The 25,130-nt window shown below is 49.6% G+C and overlaps 1 protein-coding gene across 2 annotated transcripts in view; it reads left to right on the top strand.

Annotated features, from left to right (window-relative positions):
* The window catches only part of arid5b (AT-rich interaction domain 5B), a 163,397-nt gene extending 139,277 nt beyond the window's left edge, over positions 1 to 24,120 (top strand). For both annotated transcript variants that reach the window (XM_038821530.1, XM_038821529.1), the window contains 2 exons: positions 5,647 to 5,845; positions 21,131 to 24,120. In XM_038821530.1, coding sequence (XP_038677458.1) covers positions 5,647 to 5,845; positions 21,131 to 23,293 — 2,362 coding nt within the window. In that variant the 3' untranslated portion in view covers positions 23,294 to 24,120. The remainder of the gene's footprint in view (positions 1 to 5,646; positions 5,846 to 21,130) is intronic.
* Positions 24,121 to 25,130: the final 1,010 nt, after the last annotated feature.

Here is a 25,130-nt window from a genome sequence, read left to right on the forward strand (position 1 = left end):
AGGGGGTCATAGAGGCCAGCAACAGCCCTTGGAGGGCTCAAGTATTGGTAGTCCGCTCCGGGGAAAAGCAACGAATGGTAGTGGATTATAGCCAGACCATAAACCGCTTTACGCAACTCGATGCGTACCCACTTCCCGCATAGTGGAAATGGTGACTCAAATCTCCCAGTATCGGGTATTCTCCATGGTCGACCTAAAATCGGCCTATCATCAACTCCCTATCCGTCCAGGGGACCGCCCCTACACGGCTTTCGAAGCAGCTGGTTGGCTGTTTCACTTTCTCAGGGTCCCTTTTGGTGTCACAAACGGAGTCTCCGTTTTCCAGAGGGCGATGGATCAAATGGTGGACCAGTACGGCTTGCGGGCTACCGTCCTGTACTTGGACAACGTCACCATCTGCGGCCATGACCAGCAGGACCACGACGCAAACTTAAGGAAGTTCCTCCAGACTGCCCGGGCCCTCAACCTCACATATAACAAAGAGAAATGTGTGTTCCACACAACCCGGCTAGCCATCCTCGGCTACGTCGTGGAGAACGGGGTCCCAGGCCCGGACCCCGACCGCATGCGTCCCCTTAAGGAACTCCCCCTCCCCCATAGCCTCAAGGCACTCAAACGGTGCTTGGGGCTTTTCTCCTATTACGCCCAGTGGGTCCCCAGATATGCGGACAAAGCCCGACCACTCATTAAGACCACGGTTTTTCCTCTGACGGATGAGGCCCAGTCGGCTTTCAGCTGTATCAAGGCCGCCATGCACGCGGTGGACGAAGCCATTCCCTTCCAAATAGAAAGCGATGCATCAGACGTCGCCCTGGCTGCTACCCTCAACCAGGCGGGCAGACCAGTAGCGTTCTTCTCCCGAACACTCACCGCCTTGGAAATTCGGCACTCTGCAGTCGAGAAGGAGGCACAAGCCATAGTGGAGGCCGTGCGGCACTGGAGGCACTACCTAGCCGGTAGGAGGTTCACCCTCATCACCGACCAACGGTCAGTCGCCTTTATGTTCGATAACGCACAACGGGGCAAAATAAAGAATGACAAAATTCTGAGGTGGAGGATAGAGCTCTCCACCTATACGTACGTTATTAAATATCGCCCGAGGAAGCTCAACGAGCCCCCGGATGCCCTGTCCTGCGGCACGTGCACCAACGCGCAAAAAGACCGCCGGAGAGCCATCCACGATGACCTCTGCCACCCGGGGGTCACCCGGCTTGCCCATTTCATCAAGTCCCGCAACCTACCTTACTCCACAGAGGAGGTCAAGGCCATGACTAAGGCATGCCAGATCTGTGCGGAGTGCAAACCGCACTTCTATCGACCAGACAGGGCTCGCCTGATAAAGGCCTCTGGGCCCTTTGAGCGACTAAGTGTGGACTTCAAAGGGCCCCTCCCGTCCACCAACCGCAACATCTATTTCCTCACCGTGATCGACGAATTCTCCCGCTTCCCTTTTGCGGTCCCCTGCCCCGATATGACCTCGGCCTCCGTGATCAAGGCACTGCACAGCATCTTCACACTGTTTGGTTTCCCCGCTTATATCCACAGCGACCGGGGTACATCGTTCATGAGCGATGAGCTGCGTTGATATCTGCTCAGCAAGGGCATCGCCTCGAGCAGAACGACGAGCTATAACCCGTGGGGAAACGGACAGGTGGAGAGGGAGAAGGCCATCCTTCTAGCCCTACGGTCAAGGAGTCTCCCAATCGCCCGCTGGCAGGAGGTCCTACCCGATGCCCTACATTCCATTAGGTCGCTCCTCTGTACGGCCATGAACGAGACCCCTCACAATCGTTTGTTTGTCTTCCCCAGGAAGTCCACTTCTGGGGTCTTGCTTCCATGTTGGCTGATGACTCCGGGACCAGTCCTACTCCGGAGACACGTGAAGAGCCATAAAACAGATCCAATAGTCGAGAGGGTCCAATTGCTACACGCAAACCCTCAATACGCCTACGTCGAGCACCCCGACGGCAGGCAGGACACCGTCTCCCTGCGAGACCTTCGCCACCGACACCCCCCCTACCGACGCTCCCCTCCCCGATCCAACTGCCGACCCCGACAGCGCCGCGCCCCCCCCCCCCTCCATAGCGCCCCCAGCTGGTGCCGGCACCGATCACCCTAGTCACCCCGGATACCCCCCTTTACCCCCCCCCCCCCCCGCTCCAAAGCGGGCAAAGGCTCAGTTAACCGTGCTCCCGGATATACCATCACTGAAACCGACCGTAGCCACGGCACCACCACCGGAGCGGAGAAGGTCAGCACGGACGGTCAGACCACCCAAAAGACTGAACTTATAACTCCACTTTCACCCCCGACGGACTATGTGTTTTTTAAAAAACGGGGTGAATGTGATGACTGGTATTGGTAACTGCTGTAACTGTACTTTGCCTTTTAATGCATTGGCCCTTTAAGACCGGGCTTGGAACCCTGGGGGACTCCGCCTCTGGCTCCGCCCCCAGGACACGGTATATAAGGTGATGCTCACTGGGCAGCATGCTGTGACCACACTTCTCGGCAGCTGTCCGGTTCTCTGGTAATTAAAGCCTTTGAATTACCAATCTTCTCTCCTGTGTCGTAATTGAGGGTATCTCATTCTTTAAACAGTATAGATGTTATTTAAACAGTATAGAATAGCTACTGTGTAGAAGGTGGCCATTTGGCACCGACCCTCTGGAAGATTACCCCACACCCTATCCCCGTAACCCTGCAACCCCAATTAACCTTTGGAGACAAGGGGCTAACCTGCGCATCTTTGGTCTGTGGGAGAAACCGCACACATGGCGAGAATATACAAACTCCACACAGTCACCCAAAGCCGGAATTGAACCCGGGTCCCTGTTGCTGTAAGGCAGCAGTGCTACCACTGTACTGCCCTGCTTTATATGTTATTTAAACAATATATGTATTTATTTAAATGCTATAGATATTTAAACAATATAGATGTTCTTTAAACAGCATAGACGTTCTTTAAACAAATGAAACTTTCACAGTATATGCAGTTATTTAAACAGTATGCGTATTTATTTAAACACAATAGATGTTATTTAAACAAAGACATTATTTAAACAGTATATATGTTATTTAAACACTATATGTAAATCAATACTATAGACATTCTTTAAGCAGTATATGCATTTATTTAAACAGATGTATGTATTTAAACAGTATAGATACTATTTAAACCAATATTATTTAAATCGTATAGACATTATTTAAACAATATGTACCTTGTGTTGCCCTATTATGTATTTTCTTTTCATGTACTAAAAAATCTGCTTGAGCTGCACGCAGAAAAACACTTTTCACTGTACCTCAGTAAACATGACAATAAACAAATCCAAACCAATATATGCATTTATTCAAACACTATACGTATTTATTTGAACAGCTTGGACATTAGTTAAAGTATGTAAGTAATTTTCCAGAGAAAATCTGCCTTAAAGAGGTCGACTGGATTCATCAGTCCTGATATTTAGAGAAAATGAGCCATCTTTACCAAATCTAAGAAGTATAGAGAGAGGCAGTTTGTGAAATGGCCCATTTGTGTTGCTGTAGTCTATATTCTGTGTCTTGTGCAGGAGCAAATAGTCAGAGTGAACAGTACATAGAAACCTGTGCATTTAAAAGCCAGTGGTTCAGGGATGGTTTTTTTTTAAAGAGTTTAAGTTAAATCCCAAGAGCATTCATCTGTTTGTACTCGATGACTTTGCCTTTCACCTGGTTTTTTTTGCGGGTGAACTTTATGCTCTGACCTGTCTTGGAAGCAGCAGCGGTGATTAAATATCAAAAACAATATCGATAGCCTGGAACAAGCAAATCTTGTGTTTTGATTCTGATTTTTTACCTTAGTCATGACTCTACAGATACAAGGAACATTTAATTGTAGATTTCCTGCAGCTTGGCAGAAGGTCTTCAGCCCAGCTGTGTTAAATGTATTTTTACCCTTGTCTCACTGCCAGTTCCTGAGCTCTGTGAAAAATAAAATGAAATGTTTTGTATCCCGGCTGAGCCATTTAAGAGATTTAAGAGGGATGTTTGAACCGTGGACACCCAACTTTCTAACCGACATGAATGAGCTTTCTTACATTTTGATGATGGCCCCTGTATTTCAACGGAAGAGAGAGAGACATGCTCAGAAAATCTCCATAGAAGGGAAAGAATGTTAAGTCATTCAGCTTATCAAGGCTGATCTTGCTAAATTTAAGATTTCTCTTCTGGTCCAGGCTCAGCTCCGTTTAAGAATGTTCACACGATACAAGACCTTTTAATATATGAACTTAAATCGGCAGCAGATTAGGGGGGGTAGATCATCATTGCGTACAAAAGGCTGGTGATTCTGCGATATAATGGAGGTAGAGAGAGGCATTGCCGTGTTGTCAGAATGGTTAGGGTAAAAGGAAAAGCATCTTCCCTGTAGGAACCCGATGAACTGGGCAATGCCAGTTTGCAGTACACCAGTGAGGTCTTCTGGATTTATATGTGAGCTTTGGTTATCATCCATAGAGCTTGATAAAGGAGTTGTAAGTTCTGCACTTATCTCCTCAATGCCTTTGCTCATGGTTTTTCCATTGCTCCCTATTTCATCATTAGATTTTCCGAGTACATTGTGGGAGTAAGCGAGTGTACAGGATTGAGAGAGCACGGCGCGGAATATTTTCTTTTTTTTTTCTTCTTCTTGCATCTCACATTTAATGGAACTTAATGTAAGCCAAATTATTATCCAATGCAATAATGTGTTATTCATTATGTAAATGTTACTATAACATTACTGCAGGGACCAAGAATTTAGCCGATGCTCATTATTTTGGTATCAATGTGTGTTTCCAGTGTACAGAGAGAACGTTTTTCCAGTTTTAACAGCTGTAACGTATTTAAGCATTCCTTGTAATGGCATCTAATGATAAATATACCCTGTGGTCTTGAACTGAAGCATTGTCGCTGGCAAGTTGCCATTTTGTTGCCAGTAAGAGCTTGTTCATGTCCCCTTTCTACGTGGGGAATGTGAACTAATATCCATTCTGATGATAATATCTGTGCTTTGAAAATAAAATATTTGCAGAATGCAGTCGTTAGCCGTTGCAGGTTGGTGGGATCAGCACTTAACTGGGAACGTGGTGCTGCTGTAATGTTTTATTTTATTACGATTTAAAGCCAAACACTTTCATGTCAGAACGGATTTCTGTCTGACGAGTCGGAACGCAAGCTAATATTTATAATTGCTCCAGTCAAACTTTAATCCCTGCTCAAGACCCATTAACGATCACAATCCTCGGATACCAAACAGAAATTCTGGCACCTTTCCCCTGCCCCCACCAAGCCCGTTATGTGTTTCTTCTGGGCTGAGAAAGACCAAAGAAAATCTATCTTGTGGTCTCAGCTATTGATTTTCACCATCACTTTGCCTCCCACTGACCTAAAGCAGGAAAACCACAGAGAATGCAAAGTATTTTCCAAGGCCTGTGTGCTCGATGTAGTCTGGTGCGTTTCTCAGAAAGGCAGCACCATCTTCTCCCCGCCGCACCAGCTTTGGTATTCGTTTTGTTTCTACAGTAAGGGTGGTGCAGCAGTGTAGTAACGGTGGGCAGACTGGCTGGCGTGCGCTCACCAGGTTTCTCTCTCACTGCGTATGTGTTTCACAACTTGCTACAGGCTGATCCTGCCCTACGAAAGATATATCAAAGGCGAGGAAGACAAGCCTCTACCTCCGGCCAAGCCGCGGAAGCAGGAGAGCAGCCCCCAGGAGAGCGAGAGCAAGGTGAGGGCGGCTGGGAGCAAACTGAAGACTGAGCCAAGCAGAAAAGTGAAACGAGAAAGGGACACCAATCAGAAAGTGAAAGAGTTCTCTGAGGTTAGTGCTGTTCTCTTTCAGTCTGGCTACCAGATCTGGGGATTATATTTGTTAATCAGTGCGAGATACGTTCCACCAAGAAGCCAAGTCCTTCCTCTCGCTGAGGTTTTCTCAGTGTGGGAATTGAAAGTTACTTTGTGGAACTTTCCCATTTGTTTCGTTTCCACAGTTTGCAAGCAAGCTGCCGAATACAATCGCAACAGAAAATCCAACTACCTGAGCTCAGCGTTTCCCAAAACAAGTACTTAAAAAGAATTCCAGTTTGATCACGAGAGCATTGACCAGTGTAATAGTGGCATGACCAATAGCTCTTCCTCCTTTAATCATTTTCGGAATAAATATCAAGACAGGTTTAGAGCTGTGTTTTGATGCATAATATTGCCATGTGGTATTGTACGTCGTGTAGCATGTGGCATAATGTGTGTTGGTATGGTGTAGGGGGCCGGTGCCTGGAGGGGTGCGCATTGCTGGTGCATGGAGGGGGTGGGCTGCTAGCATGTGGAGGGTTGCGCATTGCTGGCGTGTAGAGGAGGCGGGCAGCTGGTGCCTGGAGGGGTGCGCATTGCTGGCGTGTAGAGGGGGTGGGCTGCTGGCATGTGGAGGGGCGCGCATTGCTGGCGTGTAGAGGGGGTGGGCTGCTAGCATGTGGAGGGGTGCGCATTGCTGGCGTGTAGAGGAGGCGGGCAGCTGGCATGTGGAGGGGTGCGCATTGCTGGTGCATGGATGGGGCGGGCTGCTGGCATGTGGGGTGGGTGCGGGCTGTTGGTGTGTGGGGGGGGGGTGGGGGCTGTTGGTGTGTGGGGGGGGGTGGGGGCTGTTGGTGTGGGGGTGGGTGTGGGCTGTTGGTGTGGGGGGGGGGTGGATGCATGCTGTTGGTGTGGGGGTGGGGGCAGTTGGTGTGTGGGGGGGTGGATGTGGGCTGTTGGCGTGTGGGGGTGTGTGCTGTTGGGTGTGTGGGGGGGTGGATGCGGGCTGTTGGTGTGTGGGGTTGGGTGCAGGCTGTTGGTGTGTGTGGGGGGGGGGTGGGGGCTGTGGGGGGGGGGGGGGGGCTGTTGGTGTGTGGGGTGGGTGGGGCTGTTGGTGTGTGGGGGGGGTGGGGGCTGTTGGTGTGTGGGGGGTGGTGCGGGCTGTTGGTGTGTGGGGTGGGTGGGGGCTCTTGGTGTGTGGGGGGGGTGGGGGCTGTTGGTGTGTGGGGGTGGTGAGGGCTGTTGGTGGTGGGGTGGGTGGGGGCTCTTGGTGTGTGGGGGGGGTGGGGGCTGTTGGTGTGTGGGGGGTGGGGGCTGTTGGTGGGTGGGAGTTGTTGGTGTGTGGGGTGGGTGGGGGCTGTTGGTGTGTGGGGGGTGGGGGCTGTTGGTGTGGGGGTGGGTGTGGGCTGTTGGGGGTGGGGGCTGTTGGTGTGGGGGGGTGGGGGCTGTTGGGGGGTGGGGGCTGTTGGTGTGGGGTGGGTGGGGGCTGTTGGTGTGTGGGGGGTGGGGGCTGTTGGGGGTGGGGGCTGTTGGTGCGGGGGTGGGTGGGGGCTGTTGATGTGTGGGGTGGGTGGGGGCTGTTGGTGTGTGGGGGTGGGGTCTGTTGGTGTGGGGGGGTGGTGCGGGCTGTGGTGTGTGGGGGGTTGTGAGGGTGTTGGTGTGTGGGGTGGGTGGGGGCTGTTGGTGTGTGGGGGGGTGGGGTCTGTTGGTGTGTGGGGGGTGGGGGCTGTTGGGGTGCGGGCTGTTGGTGTGTGGGGGGTGTTGGGGGCTGTTGGTGTGGGGGTGGGTGGGGGCTGTTGGTGTGGGGGTGGGTGGGGGCTGTTGGTGTGTGGGGGGGGTGGGGGCTGTTGGTGTGGGGGGGTGGGGGCTGTTGGTGTGTGGGGGGGGTGGGGGGCTGTTGGTGTGTGGGGGGGGTTGGGGGCTGTTGGTGTGTGGGGGGGTGGTGGGGATGGGTTGTGGGGGGGGTGGTGGCGGGATGTTGGTGTGTGGGGTGGGTGGGGGATGTTGGTGTGTGGGAGGGTGGGGGTGTTGGTGTGTGGGGGGGTGGGGGTTGGGTGTGTGGGGGGGTGGTGCGGGCTGTGGTGTGTGGGGTGGGTGGGGGCAGTTGGTGTGTGGGGGGTGGGGGACTGTTGGTGTGTGGGGTATGTGGGGGCTGTTGGTGTGTGGGGGGTGGTGCGGGCTGTTGGTGTGTGGGGGGTGGGGGCTGTTGGTGTGTGGGGGGTGGGGGCTGTTGGGGGGTGGGGGCTGTTGGTGTGGGGGTGGGTGGGGGGATGTTGGTGTGTGGGGGGTGGGGCTGTGGGGGTGGGGGATGTTGGTGTGGGGGTGGGTGGGCTGTTGATGTGTGGGGTGGTGGGGGACTGTTGGTGTGTGGGGGTGGGGTCTGTTGGTGTGTGGGGGGTGGTGCGGATGTTGGTGTGTGGGGGGTGGTGAGGGCTGTTGGTGTGTGGGGTGGGTGGGGCTGTTGGTGTGTGGGGGGGTGGGGTCTGTGGTGTGTGGGGGGTGGGGGCTGTGGGGGGTGAGGGCTGTTGGTCGTGTGGGGGGTGGTGGGGTGTGTTGTTGGTGGTGGGGGTGGTGTGGGGGGGGGTGGGGCTGTTGGTGTGTGGGGGGGGTGGGGGCTGTTGGTGTGTGGGGGGGGGTGGGGGCTGTTGGTGTGTGGGGGGGTTGGGGGCTGTTGGTGTGTGGGGGGGTTGGGGGCTGTTGGTGTGTGGGGGGGTGGTGAGGGCTGTTGGTGTGTGGGGGGGGTGGTGCGGGCTGTTGGTGTGTGGGGGGGGTGGTGCGGGCTGTTGGTGTGTGGGGTGGGTGGGGGCTGTTGGTGTGTGGGGGGGTGGTGCGGGCTGTTTGTGTGTGGGGTGGGTGGGGGCTGTTGGTGTGTGGGCGGGTGGGGGCTGTTGGTGTGTGGGGGGGTGGGGGCTGTTGGTGTGTGGGGGGGTGGTGCGGGCTGTTGGTGTGTGGGGTGGGTGGGGGCTGTTGGTGTGTGGGGGGGTGGGGGCTGTTGGTGTGTGGGGGGGTGGGGGCTGTTGGTGTGTGGGGGGTGGTGCGGGCTGTTGGTGTGTGGGGGGGGTGGGGGCTGTTGGTGTGTGGGGGGGTGGTGCGGGCTGTTGGTGTGTGGGGTGGGTGGGGGCTGTGGTGTGTGGGGGGTGGGGGCTGTTGGGGGTGCGGGCTGTTGGTGTGTAGGGGGTGGTGCGGGCTGTTGGTGTGTTGGGTGGGTGGGGGCTGTTTGTGTGTGGGGGGGGTGGGGGCTGTTGGTGTGGGGGTGGGTGGGGCTGTTGGTGTGTGGGGGGGGGTGGGGGTGTGGTGTGTGGGGGGGGTGGGGGCTGTGGGTGTGTGGGGGGGGTGGGGGCTGTTGGTGTGTGGGGGTGGGGGGCTGTTGGTGTGTGGGGGGTTGGTGCGGGCTGTTGGTGTGTGGGGGGGTGGGGGCTGTTGGTGTGTGGGGGTGGGGGCTGTTGGTATGTGGGGGGGTGGGGGCTGTTGGTTGGTGGGGGGTGGTGAGGGCTGTTGGTGTGTGGGGGGGGGTGGGGGCTGTTGGTGTGGGGTGGGTGGGGGCTGTTGGGTGTGGGGGGGCGTGGGGGCTGTTGGTGTGTGGGGGGGGTGGGGGCTGTTGGTGTGGGGTGGGTGGGGGCTGTTGGTGTGTGGGGGGGTGGTGCGGGCTGTTGGTGTGTGGGGGGGTGGGGGCTGTTGGTGTGTGGGGGCTGTTGGTGTGTGGGGGGTGGTGCGGGCTGTTGGTGTGGGGGGGGGGGGGCTGTTGGTGTGTGGGGGGGGTGGGGGCTGTTGGTGTGGGGGGGGGTGGGGGCTGTTGGGGTGGTGGGGGCTGTTGGTGTGTGGGGGGTGGTGGGGCTGTTGGTGTGTGGGGGTGGTGCGGGCTGTTGGTGTGGGGGGGGGTGGGGGCTGTTGGTGTGTGGGGGGGTGGGGGCTGTTGGTGTGTGGGGGGTGGTGGGGGCTGTTGGTGTGTGGGGGGTGGTGCGGGCTGTTGGTGTGTGGGCGAGGAGGCACGATGTTGCATTATTGTGTAATTGAACACGTACAATTGTCGGTCGGCTTTGGCGTGTATCGTCGCTGGGCAGCTCGACAGCGACCATTATGCTTAGCTTAGCGTTTGCCTGTGATGATTCGTGCCAGTGTTGCTACTTTAGTAGCTACCATCACTTTGCAGTTTGCTGAGCAGCATTGTTGTGATTCAGCCCCCCCCCCATCCCGCTGCACGCCACCACCCTCTGTGCTATTGGGATTACTTTAGCATGGAGTGGCAAACTTTCAGTCAGCTCCAATGCTACGCTGAGTTCCCAGTTGTGAGTCGAGAGGCCTGGGCTGTTTCCATGTTATATAATACACCATGAGATAGGTATCAGCATCAGTGTTGATAGGACAGTCAGATTTCTTCATCCTGTAAGAGTTGCGTTTACACTGTGAAGTGTAACTAAATCATTATGATTTTTCCTCTGCTGAATGGGCACATCGATAACCTCCATTAACCACAAAGATAGATTAGGAGGGTGGAGTTTCCACACTAATGTTCCTGGTTGGGAGGACTGGATTCCTAACTTGTATATAAAAGGGCAAAGGGAATGTTTTAGTATTGTATCTGAGCAGTGATATGCTCCCACCTAGTGGCTTCGCTGTGAGCTGGCAAATAAAAGGTTGCACATGGCAACCACCTCCACAACTTCGGATTTTGGAGGCCATTCGGCCCCTCGAGCCTGCTCCACAAATCAATGATGGCAACTCCACTTTCCTGCACCTCCACTCACCACCCCCCCATAATCCTTGACCCCCTTGTCAATTAAAATCTATCCAACTCAGCCTGGAATAAATTCAGTGACCCAGTCACCACTATTTCTGGGAGAGGGAATTCCGGGTACTCTGAATCCAGTTTTTCAATTGTGAATTGGAACTATCTTGTGTCTAGTCAAAGAGCAGTCCCGTTGACACTTCCCCTGGTCCACCCAACAGAGCGACAGAAAGCATCCAAACTCCGTGCAGTCTCAATCCATTCTGCTGCTGAGGAACTGAGGTGTATCCATCTTTGGATTCAGAAACAAGAGGCGAGCTATTGGCTTCGCTGCATCGACGTGGGACATGGCAAGGCTGGTAAATCTCACGAGAGACCTCTCGTTAGTTTGCCAGTATCGTCACGCCTCGCAGGATCTCGAACAAGATCTCGCAAGGCGCGTGATCTGGATCCCAGCCATTGAGGTCGGGACCCAGTTTGCATATTCAAGTGATCAGTTAGCCCCACTTGAATATGCCTATGCGGGATCTACCCAGGGTCTGGCACCTAACGGCCTGCGATCATGAGCCCCAGAGTGATTGGGCTCTGGGCAGGGTGGTACCCTGGCACCCCTGATGCCACCTGAGCACCATGGCACTGCCAAGCTGGCATTGCCAGGCTGGTAGTGCTAAGGTGCCCAGTGGCATCATTGGGCCCATGGTTTCTCTGCCCTTATGAGGTGGGGTGACCGGGTTTAATGTCCCTTTTATTGATGAGTTAAGGTCTTGGTGGTGGGTGGGAGGGGGGGGGGTAATTTCTGGAGACTTCTGTGTGGGAGGGGAGGGTCTAGAGATCAGGCCGCCATTTTAAAATGAGGCTCATTAGTGTGGGAAATAGGACTAAATGAGGCCTCGGCGTGGCGTTCCTTGCCAGGGCACAGAAACGATGCACAGTTCCATTTAATAGTGGAGACATTCACCGGGAAACACTCGGCTAAACGTGCCTGACACGGGACTCTGATCATTTTCGTTAAATTGTGCCCGAGGTTTTTCCTCCCCCAGTTAGATAGTTTGGGAACATTCCAGGAAAGGGTAGCTTGACATGCAATCAAAGATGACACCGTCACTACCGAGAACCCAAACAATTTGGTATTTCTGAAATTGGGGATGAAGGCATGTAAATGTCAGGCTGCTGACATCGTGCTCCAGCAGACAGTTATTCAGTACCAGGGGGATGTTATCGCAACAGCTAAGAGATTTGGCTTCCCCATCTGAAACGGGCCCAGTCTCCATCGCCTGACCTAGATCGGAGTTAGGCCCTAGGTTAAACACCATCAGGGCCATATGGCAAATTAAGCTGTCACCCATGGTGACCCAGCCAGCAGAGCTGGTTGTTTGGAAACTACACTACTCTGGGGTGAGGAGCCCTCTAATGAACTGGCTTTGTTGGGGTTTATTTTCGGGGCTCTGGAATTGCGCTGTCACGAAGATCAATACTCTCACTTCCTTTGGCCATTTATTGAGAGGGCCAAAATATGAAATATATCAATAGGATTTAGGTATCAAAAGGGAACAAGAGGTTTTCTTTCCTCCCTGGCCCACACCTATTTTTCAGGGGCAAAATGGCGGCCATGTGTTGACTTTCTGCCTTGTAATTCTCCCTATGCCAACTCACTAGTAACTCCACTTACCCAGCTTTAGTAATGTGACGTGGATAGAAGCCAATAGTTTGTTGCAAATTGCTACTTGCTCTCCCTGGACAAGACTCCCCCCTCCACATGGGGAGAATAAAAATGTGGAAACGTTTTTAACAGGCATAACAGCGTTACAGTGGCTGCCCACATGACCCAGGGGCTGCCGTGGAGATGGTAGGGCATTCGGGACATGAGTATAAATGTGCCATCACCTACATGTGAAAGCATCGTTGCCAACTTGGCTACGCACGCCCATCATTTGAAAATGGCAAAACCCAATTTTGAAATCACCTAACGTTGCAGGTAATTTGGTGTTTTGTTTGAATGATGAGATAGGGTCACGACAGGAAATAAACGCAGTACCGCAACAATGAAGATAAAATCCATTGTGTGATAACCTTGATGAGGACCACAAGGGATAACTCATCGATCTCCCCATGGGACACATGGAGTGCAGATTTCCATGGTAACAGGTCCCTCACCGAACCATTTAAATAACGTCCCCAGACCCGGACCGGGAGTTGCTGTTTGTCCCGGGCTGGGTCACTTGTGTTGTATATCGCCAGTATGACTTGACTTTTGAGTTTAAAGTAAAATTAGTTAAACCTTTTATCTTCGCGTCTCCTAGATTACTACGCATTGTTATGCTACTTAGCACACGATTCCGTTGATGTACAATACTAAGGTTTAGCATGCCCAGATTTATGCAATGCACACATATATTACTGACCAGTCTGGACTTCTTCACGTTAAACATTAGCTCCTGTTTAAACAGAGTTGAACATTCTATCACTTTCAGTTAATTCATATCAGATCTAAATAGAGCTGTTTTCCAGGCAGGAACAGAGGTGACTGTTTAACATTGTGGAATATACTTCAGTCTTCTGCAGTGCGCTCATCTGTCTGGTATTTTTCATGCAATTCCATAGATCCTTGAGAGACTGAATAATACTCAATCGAAGACTCGAGTAATCCTAACTTGACCCTCTCATGCCGTTTAAACTTGGCAGAAAAGAACAGGCCCGAAATCTGTGCAAAGTTGAAAGCTGTAACAATATTTGTAACATTTGCGTGGCTTTGCGTTATCCTTCCACACTTCTCACAAAAGAAAGTATTTTAAATATAGTAGATTTCCTGCTTGCTTTAAAAAAAGGCCTGATTCTTGCAGGTGACACTGGATTCAAACCTCTGATATAGCAGGACTTTAATAAGCATGTAATTTTTTTTTTAAAAACCAGAAAGTTCTGGAAATACTCAGTAGGCATCATGTGAGCAGAGAGAAAACCAGTTCAGGTGTTGAGTCGATGACTTTTCATCAGAACATCGGGTCACTGTGGCGAAACGTTGGTCGCGATCACACGGCCTCGTCGTGCCCGACTCGGTAAAGCAACGGTAAATCTCGCTTCTATGAGAGTGCGGCCTCGGCGGCACTTTCCTTGTCGAAGCCCAAAAACGGAGTCCCGTTTAACAGCGGGGTCGTTCTCGACACTGTAGGCACTGAGAAACACCCTGCTAAACGCACCCAAAACTGGACTCTTCTTCCCCATTAAATCGCACCCGTTTACTCTGTTTCTCTCTCCACAGATACTGCCTGATCTGCTGAGTATTTCCAGCATGTTCCATTTCAGATTTGCAAAATCCACAATATTTTGCTCTTGTTTTATCAAGAGCAACTTGCTTTCACTAAAGGGAAAAACCTATCATGACGGCTTCATTCCATTGGCCGGGGGGGGGTTTCTACATTAAAAATTTTAATTGTGTCCCAATTGTGTCTCCTGTTTTCCCAATTATCGATGTGCTGATTAAATGAGGCTGCTCAGTGCTGCAACCCTTTCCATCCCAGTATTCTCCAACAATGAACGGGAATGAAGATCCTGAGACACTCTCGGCCTGGTACAGTTCAGTGGAAGCTGAAGGCCTGGAAACAGCAGTGCTGGCCTCTTAAGCATTCCTGATTTCCTTCGCCCTCCCATATGTAGGCGTTCAGCCCACTTAGGCCCTAAACTCTGGAATTGACACACTGAACCTCATTTCTCCCTGTGCCCCCTTTCCTCTACCTCTCTTCCCTAAAGATATTCCTGAAAACCCAACAGTCTTTGGCTAAATCCTGTCTTAATATCTCCTTTAGAGGTTCAGTGTCAGATTATGTCCAGATACCTTCTTGTGACATCCCTTAAGACATTGGACTGTTTAAAGGTGCTCCTATATGAACATTGTTGTCAGTAGGTCTCGTTTATCTCCACCTAGAGCTTCAGCCCAGCCTTGGGCAGATAGCAAGAGGATGGTTAATGGGGAAAGGGCTCACCTCCTGAGCTGATTGCTTAGTTGCGGGATGATAACCTGATCCAAGGGAGGTTAAAAAAACAAGTAGTACACAAATTAAAGTTGAATGAAAAAAAATTCAGGAGGGTAAAATGAAGTTCAAATGCGTGTCAATGAAACTATTAAACTGGTTTCTGGTTGAGCAGATTTCTAGCATGAACGCTGTCTTACCTCGCTGCTTATCTTGATGGTTTACTTGGCAGGTCGTGAAACCCTGAAACAGTGCTGCTATTTAGAATGCATCTTTGTGCATTGCAACAGAATGACAAGAAGCTGAAAGAGGCCTGCCAGTCAGCACTGGTACAGGTAGCACCTTGAGCTGGCCCCGGGAATCAGAGTTCATTATCCTACATAATGCTATAAATAGAGGAGATTAGACTCGCAAGTCACATTGCAGCAAATTTGAATCACAATCTCCACAGTGACAGCATTGTGGGCAATGCTATATACATGTGCAATGACACAACCATAATTAACAAGTCCAGGGATCGGGCACCACGTGATGAACCTTTCACAATTTTCTTTATTTTGGAGCCATCGTGGAATAAAACAGCCCCTCGCGTTCTGCTAATTTTGCGTTAATGTTTTTTAATAGCCCAAAATGGAGTTTTTCATTCAGGCCCAGGCTTGTTATGCAGTGAGTGAGAATGGTTGGTTTATTCTTCCTCTCTTGTCATACAGAACAGTGGGAGGATGACAGGCCACAAGGTGAACACTCCTTTCACCATTTGACACCAGCGAATAGGGTGGTTCGTCTCAAATGGTGGAGAGTTTAGTGGGCTCACAATCCACATGATGCCAGGACCTCCCCCATCCCTCCCAACAGCCCTCTCCCCATAGGGGTTCAAGCGGGGGGAATGCTGCTGAGATGCCAATGGATCACTCGGGTTGGTTAGGAGGGAAGCAGTAATGGGAGTAGGTTTTAAGCACAAATCTGGTGTTCTTGATTCATAGGTGGATTTCTTGCTTAATAAGGGAATGGGGTTATGGAGAGAAGGCAGGAGAATGGGGATGAGGAACATATCAGCCATGATCGAATGGCAGAGTAGACTTGATGGGCCGAATGGCCTAATTCTGCTACTACATCTTATGATGTGGAGATGCCAGTGGCTGGACTGGGATAAGCACAGCAAGAAGTCTCAACCTGGTGTTGTGAGACTTCTTCCTATATCTTATGGTCTTTAATGATGTGCTGAATGAGCATGGTGGAGTTGAGGCAGAACCTAGGCGGTTGAGTTGCTATTTGGACAGCTCACCTAGGGCATCACTTTTAACAAGGTACGTCCGCTCCAACCTTTTTGTCCACTGCGAGTGTTCCACCGTTAAAATTGTACTGCTGTTACCATCGCCAACCGCTGTTGTGGTTTTCATGTCATGTGACCATGTCAGGGAAAGGATTTTATAAAAAAGGAAAATGTGTGGTTTTGCCATATGGCAGAGAAACAGCTTCACTAACTAAAAATAGCAGTTGCTTTTATTACGACCCTTACCACTAAGACCGAGGTACTGTAACAGGATGTTTGGCTTGTTCTATCAACATCAGAACAGCGGAGGGGTTTTCACTATCATCGGCTTATGAATATCTTAATCCAAGTGCATCCATGGATCTAGCTTTGTGCAGCGTCAACCTTGAATTTTATTTTGAATCATAGTGGTAACCTTCTAACTTTGCCCTGGAAGCCTATGCTATTACTTTTCTGTTTAGTCTGAATTATATCCATTCTGCTTTTTTATAGCACCATACGTCGAGCAATTAGGCAATGATAGTTTTTTTTAAAAAATCTTTATATTGCAACACTTTCCTGCGGCAAAAAGTTCAGTCAGTTTGAATAGATCAAAAACCTGGGTTACTGAAGAGCTGGGAATGGAGCCAGGATTCCTAACATCTTTGTGTGGTTTCACTCCTTGGATCATCTACAATGATGCCAGAACTGAGAGCTTTTTACTACCAGGAAAAACCAAACAAGCTGAGGCTCCCTTCTCGAGAAAAGAGAAGGCTGCCTGTGTTGAGTTTGCACATTCTCCCCCTGTCTGCTTGGGTTTCATCCCCACAACCCAAAGATGTGCAGGTTAGGTGGATTGGCCACGGTAAATTGCCCCTTAATTGGAAAAAAATAATGGAAAAAACTCTAAATTTATTTTTTTTTAAAAAGAGAATCTGATAGGTGACTTCCTTCTCAAATTATAACAAAGGTTCGCTAGGTTAGACAAAGAGCGAGGGTGTCCATCTAGGGCCTTGCTTACTAATAAATCCAGCCCTCAAAGCTCTTAGAATGTGCAACCTACCATCACAAGGAGTCATTAAGGTTAAATTAATTGAAGAGGAAATCTGGACCTATATAATCCTTATAGTGCAGAAGGAGGCCATTTGGCCCACCGAGTCTGTTCTGGCCCATGCACCCACCCGAACCCCATAACTCAGTAACCCCACCTAATCTTTTGGACACTAAGGAGCAATTTAGCATGGCTAATCCACCTAATCTGCACATACTTGGACTGTGGGAGGAAACTGGAGCACCCGGAGGAAATACACACAGACACAGGGAGAAAGTGCAAACTCCACACAGTCACCCAAGTTCAGAATCAAACCCAAGTCCTGTGGGGCAGTGGTGCTAACCACTCTGCACAAAGCAGCCCGCTTGATTGCCGCCCCTTCCACAAACATTCACTCCCTCCAGCACCACGACAGAGTGGCAGCAGTGTGTACCACCTGCAAGATGCACTGCAGGAACTCACCAAGGCTCCTTGGGCTGCACCTTCCAAACCCATGACTGCTGCCATTTAAAAGGACAAGAGCAGCAGACACATGGGAACACCACCATATGGAAGTTCCCGTCCAAGCTTCTCCCTATCCCGATTGGAAATATGTTGTCATTCGTTCACTGTCGCTGGGTCAAAATTCTGGAACTCTCTTCCTTATATCACTGTGGGAGTACCTAGACTACACGGACTACAATGGTTCAAGAAGGCATCTCACCACACTTCTCAAGAGTAATTGGGGGTGGGCAATAAATGCTGGCCTAGCCAGCGACACCCACAATCGCATGAATGGTGGTGCACCCACAATCGCATGAATGGTGGTAGCGGTTAGCACTCCTGCAACAGTGCCAGGAACCTGCTTTCGATTCCGACCTTGGGTGACTGTGTGAAGTTTGCACGTTCTCCGTGTCTGCATGGGTTTCCTCCGGGTGCTCCGGTTTCCTCCCACAGTGTAAAGATGTGCAGGTTAGGTGGATTGGCCATGCTAAATTGCCCCTTAGTGTCCAAAGATTGGGTGGGGTTGCAGGGAGGGGGAGTGGGCCTGAGTGAGGTGCTCTTTTACAGGGTCCGTACAGACCCGATGAGCCAAAGGCTTCCTTCTGCACTGTCGAAATTCTATGAGGAATAACTTTTAAAAAGAAATTAAGGGGCTCACCCGAGATGACATGCCAGGCATCCACACCATATTGAGGCAGTCACGATCGAGTTAGGCTGATCATGTAAGAATGCCTGACACTCATTCACCAAAGCAAATCAACAATGGGGAGCTGGTCTCTGGGGTGTGCCATGGAGGTTAAAGGAAGTACTACAAAGACACTCAGAAGGCTTCTCTTGGTGTTCTGATATGAACTTTGGGAGCAGCCAGCCCAGGATTGCGGCACTTGGTGCAACCAAATAAAAAACGGTGCAACCTCCTTCAAAAGGGTGTGTGTGTCAGGGGCAGCGAGGAAACTCAAAAGGAAATCCTGAACCAGTAACTCAGCCAATCTTGTGCGATATTGCAGCAGAACCTTCCGGGCGCTGATCAGTCTTAGCAGCCACTTACCTTCCCACCAGAGCCCTACCAAACACCCCAAAAGCCTGGTCATCTTCGCCTCGCAGGACAAACAAGATGACGAACGCTGCTTCATAAAGGCAGGTGCTGCCTTTCTTTATCTAATCCTTGAAAGCGGGGGCTTTGTGAACAGCCTGTTATCGGTCTTTAAAAATGAACCTCGGGCCTTCGGTGTTATGTTTGAGTGTGGGAGCAGGGTTGATGCCAAGGGGAGGGGGGCGTCATTGTTATTGGTCAGTTCAATATTTTGTTAAAGATACCGAGGTAATAGGCATTGTTTGATCAAGGACTTGGAGCACATGTAAAGGAAGTCAGCTGGGACACTGCTCAAGTAGTTAGGAGGCAGACATGTACCATGCTGCTCCCTGTGAATAAACCTACTATCAAGGAAAAGGTCTGTGTCTCGTTCCATACCGCACCATCTGGCTTGGATCCATTCAACAGCTAATCGGCCGTGAGTTGGTCTTTTGAGCCGGTCAGATGCTGTCAGTGCCAGCACGTCGAGGATTAATTCCTCAATGTGGGTGTTGGGTGCTTCCACTGAGCAGCTACTTGTAACCTTGGAAATGTTTGGGGTCAGGGACATGCACGATCTAATAGGATGGGAGAATGGACTTGAGGGCCTGAATGGCCTCCTTTTCCAATGTTGATATGGAACTCCAGCTGATCCTACACTGAAATGACAGTTGTTGTTTGGGAGAACCTACCATAGTGGAAACCCTGGCGACAGTGTACTTTCTGTGACACTGATGGTCACGCTGTAGGCTGCGGAACTATTGATGGACAATTTTAGGAAGAAACATTTCACAGTTATTCAACAGGAAGCGAGATAGCCAGTGCATATCATGTTCCAGCAACGGCTTTGTTATAAAATAATCAGACAAAATGCCAAAGAAAGTAGGTTATTGTTGTCATGGTAACCTTTTCTATTATAAATTCAGCAATTATTTACAATGCAATGCTCTATGTTAAAAATACAGCTGGTGAGAATGGATTATGGAGAATAAAGATAACGAGGAACCGAAGCATATTTTTCAAAATATAAATTTAGAGTGCCCAATTCTTTTTATTTTCCAATTAAGGGACAATTTAGCGTGGCCAATCCACCTACCCTGCACATCTTTGGATTGTGGGGGTGAGACCCACACAAACACGGGGAGAATGTGCAAACTCCACACGGAGAGTGACCCGGGATCGAATCCTCAGCGCCATGAGGCACCAGTGCTAACCACTGTGCCACCGTGCTGCCCGTGGAACTGAAGCACATTAATAAAGTCGAAACATTAAAAGTGTTGATTTATGCTTTAACGTAAATAAATATTGCATTTTATTTTTGTTGCTGGGTTTTGTTTTTTGTTCCCTGGTTTTCCCAGACCACACACAATGGGTGGGATTCTCCGTCCTGCCGCACCCGTTTTCCGTTGCGGTGCGTCCCCGTCGACAGCAGGATTCCCTGGCAGCCGGCCAATGGGATTTCCCATTCTGGGCACTTGCACGCCGTCGGGAAATCGGCGGGCGTGAGTAAACGGAGGATCCCGTCGACGGAGAATACAGTGAGGTTGTGCCAGGACCATTCTGAACTGGATCTCAGGAAGCATTGCGAGCAACCTGGGCATTTCGTAACGTTCTACTTCTCCACTGTTTTTCCCAGCCACCTGTTTGAAGCCCCCAGGCCTCTCTGCCCACCGCATCCCACAGCGGCACAGCCGAGATAGGCAACTCATTGAAAACCGCGCCCGACATCACACCATCCGCTCTCAAGCAAGTCACTGTGACTGTCGCCCGCACTTTTTAATGATGCTTTTGAGGGCAGCACGGTGGCACAGTGGTTAGCATTGCTGCCTACAGCGCTGAGGACCTGGGCTCGAATCCCGGTCCTGGGTCACTGTCTGTGAGGAGTTTGCACATTCTCCCCGTGTCTGCGTATGTTTCGCCCCCACAACCCAAAGATGTGCAGGTTAGGTGGATTGGCCACGTTAAATTGCCCCATAATTGGAAAAAAAAATAATTGGGTACTCTAAATTTAAAAAAAAATAAAAAAATGATGCTTTTGTACAAATAGCCACGATTAAAAATGGAATTGAACTTGGGTTAAAACCTTGCTACTTCGAACAGCTGCAGCAGCAGAGCTATTGAAGCCTATAAGAGAGTTTCTGTCAGGTATGAGGAGCAGACGCAGTCATGATCCAGAAGTAACTGGGCATATGAATACAGCTTGAAGTAGAAGCCTCTGCTATTTCACTGTTGGAGCAAGTGATAACTGTAGAGTATTCCTAGGTGCAGGGTTTATGTCTGTGCACTATTGCGCAGGTTTTTATGAATGACATTTTCCACCAGTTTAGCCGAAGATTAGTCTTGCCCTTTTCTAGGAGATTACATGATGGGGTGGAGGGAGTTGGGGTAATGGTTGGGGGGGGTGGATACTGTGAAACCTCCAAGAACTCTGTTCCCCTGACTCTGGCGTTACATCTATTCCCCACCATTAGTCGGTTGTGCCTTCAGTCGCCTTGACGCAAAATTCCAGAATTCCCTCCTTAAACCTCTCCATCCGTATTACTCCTTTAAGACAATCCACAACATCAATTTATTTCTGCCCTAATACCTCTCCCTGGGTTCTCCAGTAGTTCTCTCGATTACACTCTTACCCAGTGTCTTGGGGAATCTTACTACATTAGAGCTATTATATTAATGTAATTTGTAGTTGTAAGCTGTGACTGCAGAAGGTCTATGTCTTTGCTGCTTTTGCTTGCGTTTGTATAAATATCTGTTTTTGTTTATTAATTAGGCAATCGCAGCCACAGAGGGCAGCCAAGAGATGGACAAATGGAGCGCAGCCTCGGCCTTGTCAAGGGAAGGGGCGGCGATGCAGATTGAGAATGGTGTGAATGAACAGAGCGGCTGTGACATATCTGAGAGTTTGGAAGTCAAAGGGGACCAAGCCAAGAACAAAGTCAGCAAAGCCAATGGTGAACACCCGAAGGGAGAGGCCGAGACGCTGTCTTTGCACCAGGACCTTACAGTCCATTCGAGGGATACGACGGTGCAAAGCCCAGCAGAAAGCAAGGCCACCCCTGCATCCTGCCAGGATCTCGAGTCGTCACAAGACCCGGTGGACAAGCTGGCCAACGGTCTACAGGAGAAGGCTGCTCGTGAGGTAACGGCAGCTGAGAAAGGTGCAGAGATAGGAGATGTCCCTGACCGGGGACCCCGTACGGGGTCCCCGGACGCTGCAAACTCCTCTGTTCACGTCGACCAGTTGTCGAAGGAGGAGGCTGACCACAGGTTCGGGACCCATCGGCCGGAGAGCAGGCAGAGACAGGCACCAGGGCAGGCGGGGAAGGGCAACCTAAACCCTTCGCCTGGGCCTCTCAAAGAGAAGGAGGAGCTTGTTATGCCAAAAACTGAAGCATCCCCCAGCTATCTGCCTCTGGTATACTCCAGGGGTCATCCTGGCATCATGTCGCCACTCGCCAAGAAGAAGTTCTTATCACAGGTCAGTGGGACTTTGTCCAACAACTATCCAATCGGAGCCCCACCTCCGTTACACAACAGTAAAAAGTGTAGTGAGAATGGTGAGGAAATGGTGACAACTGAGAGTAATTTTCTACAAGGATCCACGCCAGACCAGTTGGCTATTAATAGACCTTCTGTGATTCAACATGCGCATAGTTTTCAGAGAAGAAATACTGATGAGCGAGGGGAGGCACTTAAACCTGACGGTTTGAATAAATTATCCGATTCAGAGGCTGCTTATCTTTCTAAGCACCACCTAATTTGCTCAGACTCATTCAGAAGCTGTGCTCCTTACCCTTTCACCTCTGACCTTGCAGACAATGAAAATAAAGGTTCTGAGAAGAAAGGTTGCCAGCCATCGCATGTGTCAAGTTTTCTAGCAGACTTCTACTCCTCTCCCCACCTACACAATCTTTACAGACACACAGAGCATCACCTTAATAACGACCACACGTCAAAGTATCTGAGCAGTATTATGAAGGATAAAAATTCTTCATTTGCCCCAAGTAAAAACCAGGAAACGGTCTATTTAAGTTATCTTTCAACATTGCACCAGCAGGAAAAGAAGTGTGCAGTGAAGCCTCCCACAGAGGAGCAGCCTACTGACTTGAGTCTTCCAAAGTTAAAGAAAACGTTACCCAAGAGCACCATTCACTTGCCATCGCAGCTAGACATCAAGAGCACGATGGCAAGTACACAGACGGCCCACACTGACTGCAACCCCAAAGCTTGCCGTGTCCCTCCAATGCCAATACCAAGCAGCACCAAGAGCAGCGAAGCCATCCCACCCCCTTCGCCAAAGCTGGAAGAAGTGGTCCGACCTACAATTGGCTCCAAAGGAGGGTCGCAGGTCATCGGGAGCTCCAAACCCATCAAGAGGAACCGTGAGGGAGCGGACAATGGCAGCGGTCCGAGTCCCGAGAAGAAACTGCGGGCCGTGTCTCCCATGCCCCTGGCAAAGGACCTGGCGCTGAAAGAAAAGCTGTCTGACTTGGAAGGAGAGTGCAGCATAAACTTGCCTCCCGGGATCATCCTGGAGGGCCACAAGTTCCCATTGCCAACTCCGATATTCCCAGGTGTGTATCCTGGAGCCTTTCTATCTCAGGTTCAAGATATGTGTGACGGCTTGGGCTCAGGCTTCCCAGTTGACTACGCCCATCCCTTACAATACTTGAAGAATCAAGCTGTGCTGTCTCCACTCATGCAACCACTGGCCATCCATTCCTTCATGATACCGGCGATGCAGAGACAGATCCTTGCTTCGACTGGCGCCTCCCCACAATTATATAGACATCTGTCCGCAGCTGCGGCCCCAGTCACGGCCTCTTACGGGGACCTTTTGCACCATAGCCTTTATCCTTTTGCTTCTTTGAACCCACAGGTTGCCTATTCCACATCGCCAATCTCCTCTCTACATCCCAGTGCGAAACTATAAACGTTTTATTTTGCGAACATTTGCTGAAATCAAGAGATGTAACGTAAACAGCCTGATATTCCACGTTACATCGTAAGACTTTGTGATTGCAAGCTGCCAGCAACTGGTTTATGTATTTCTTGCATTCACTTTAGGTGTTCTTATCATCTACAGATTGTAAGATGTGTTTTTTTTTTAGTACATTGAATGCAAAATGTTTTTTTTGTACATAGAAATGTTTTTGGCTGCAACCTAACACTATCACGATTGCAATATTGACACATTAAATGGCTGTAAATATTCACTACAAACTTTTACATCTTAATTAATTTATGCAACTGTAGCCCGGTTTTACATCTGTTTTGGTGTGCGTTTCTCGCAGTGTCAGTTGACGGATGCGTTGAATGTTGTGTTCTTGTTCCAGAGCAGGATAGAAATAATAACTACAGGAAGTTCACTGCAGCTGTAAATGTCTGTTTGGATTCTTTTGAATCCTTTCTGTACAACCCATATGTGGTGGTTAATGTCTGTACCATGTAATGGTGCACCACTGTTGTTTTTTCCACTGATTTTCTTTCTGTGGACATAATCACCATTCATGCAGTCGTTAGGGGAGTTTGACTTTCACATCAATAAAAGCAGAATCGTTTACAAAGCATGGAGTAACTGTAACTTGAGAAACACTTGCCAAGTTTTAATATTGATTCATATTAAATGTAAATATTCAAATTTAGCTTTCAATGCCATCCTGGCTTTCAAACCTACCGCTGTCAAAACCGCTACGAGCTAAAGATTTGTATATAAGATATGCTAGCTGTAGTTTGCAGTTGCTACATTGCGGGGAGGGGGGTGCGGTGGGGGGGGGGGGGGGGGGGGGGAGACAATAATTTTATATTTAGATCCTGCCTGCCTTGCATTTAAAGTCACAAAAAGTATAGCTGCAAGGGTTCTTTCTGTGGTTCCGCATAATGTTTTGTCCATCAAATGTTTGAACCGTAAATCTCTCTAATGTAAACAAGGCAGATTTTGAAAAGAAGCAAAAGTGAAGCTGAATAATAAAATGAAGAAAAACAAGATTCCACTTTGGCATTGGCGAGCATTCTGCTGGTTTCATAATAAAGCCCCTTCAGTCTATCCCCGTTGTCCGTGCAGCTGTTGGTGAAGCTTTAATAAGATTTGTGTTGAAATGCAGTTCTGGCTCTTTGTTCAATTCCTGTGCTTGGCTCAATCTGTGGCAGTCTTTTGGAGCTTGGAAAATTTCACTTTACGTTTAAAAGTGCCCTCATGCTAAGCAAATTAAACGTCGGTGAAATACTTTCAAAGAAAGTCTTTCTTAAACTTATTGGAACATTTGCTTCGAGAGAACTTGACATTTGGTTACAATAATTTCCTTTCAGTCCCACACTAAACATGTTTAACTGATGCCTCAGTATTGCATGTGGCCTTCTGGCAACTCCACTGCAACATCAAGAACTAACTGTGCCTTTTCATTTCAACAACACATTAAAACTTCAGTACTTAACCGCACATGTTTGTCAATGGTATACCGTGGTCACATCTGGTCTAGCTTTGCAAAGAGCATTATCATCGTAAGTATTGTGAAATCAGGATATATTATTTTTGTTGGTTTCCATGCTCGTAATGATTATAATGGGCACTTACAAGATTGTTTGTCTGATTGTGGCTATATTAGTTACAGAGAATGTTGTTCTCAAATGGTCGTTTTATTCACCAAGACACATAGCTTAAATATTTTCAGTATGTATCTTATCAGCAAGATGTTTATACTGACATGTTCTTATGATAAAACTTGTATTTTGTAAATAATGAACACATTTCTTTTTGCATTTTTGTTTTG

The sequence above is a fragment of the Scyliorhinus canicula genome, chromosome 16 (genome assembly GCF_902713615.1).
Source record: "Scyliorhinus canicula chromosome 16, sScyCan1.1, whole genome shotgun sequence".
Lineage (NCBI taxonomy): Eukaryota > Metazoa > Chordata > Chondrichthyes > Carcharhiniformes > Scyliorhinidae > Scyliorhinus > Scyliorhinus canicula.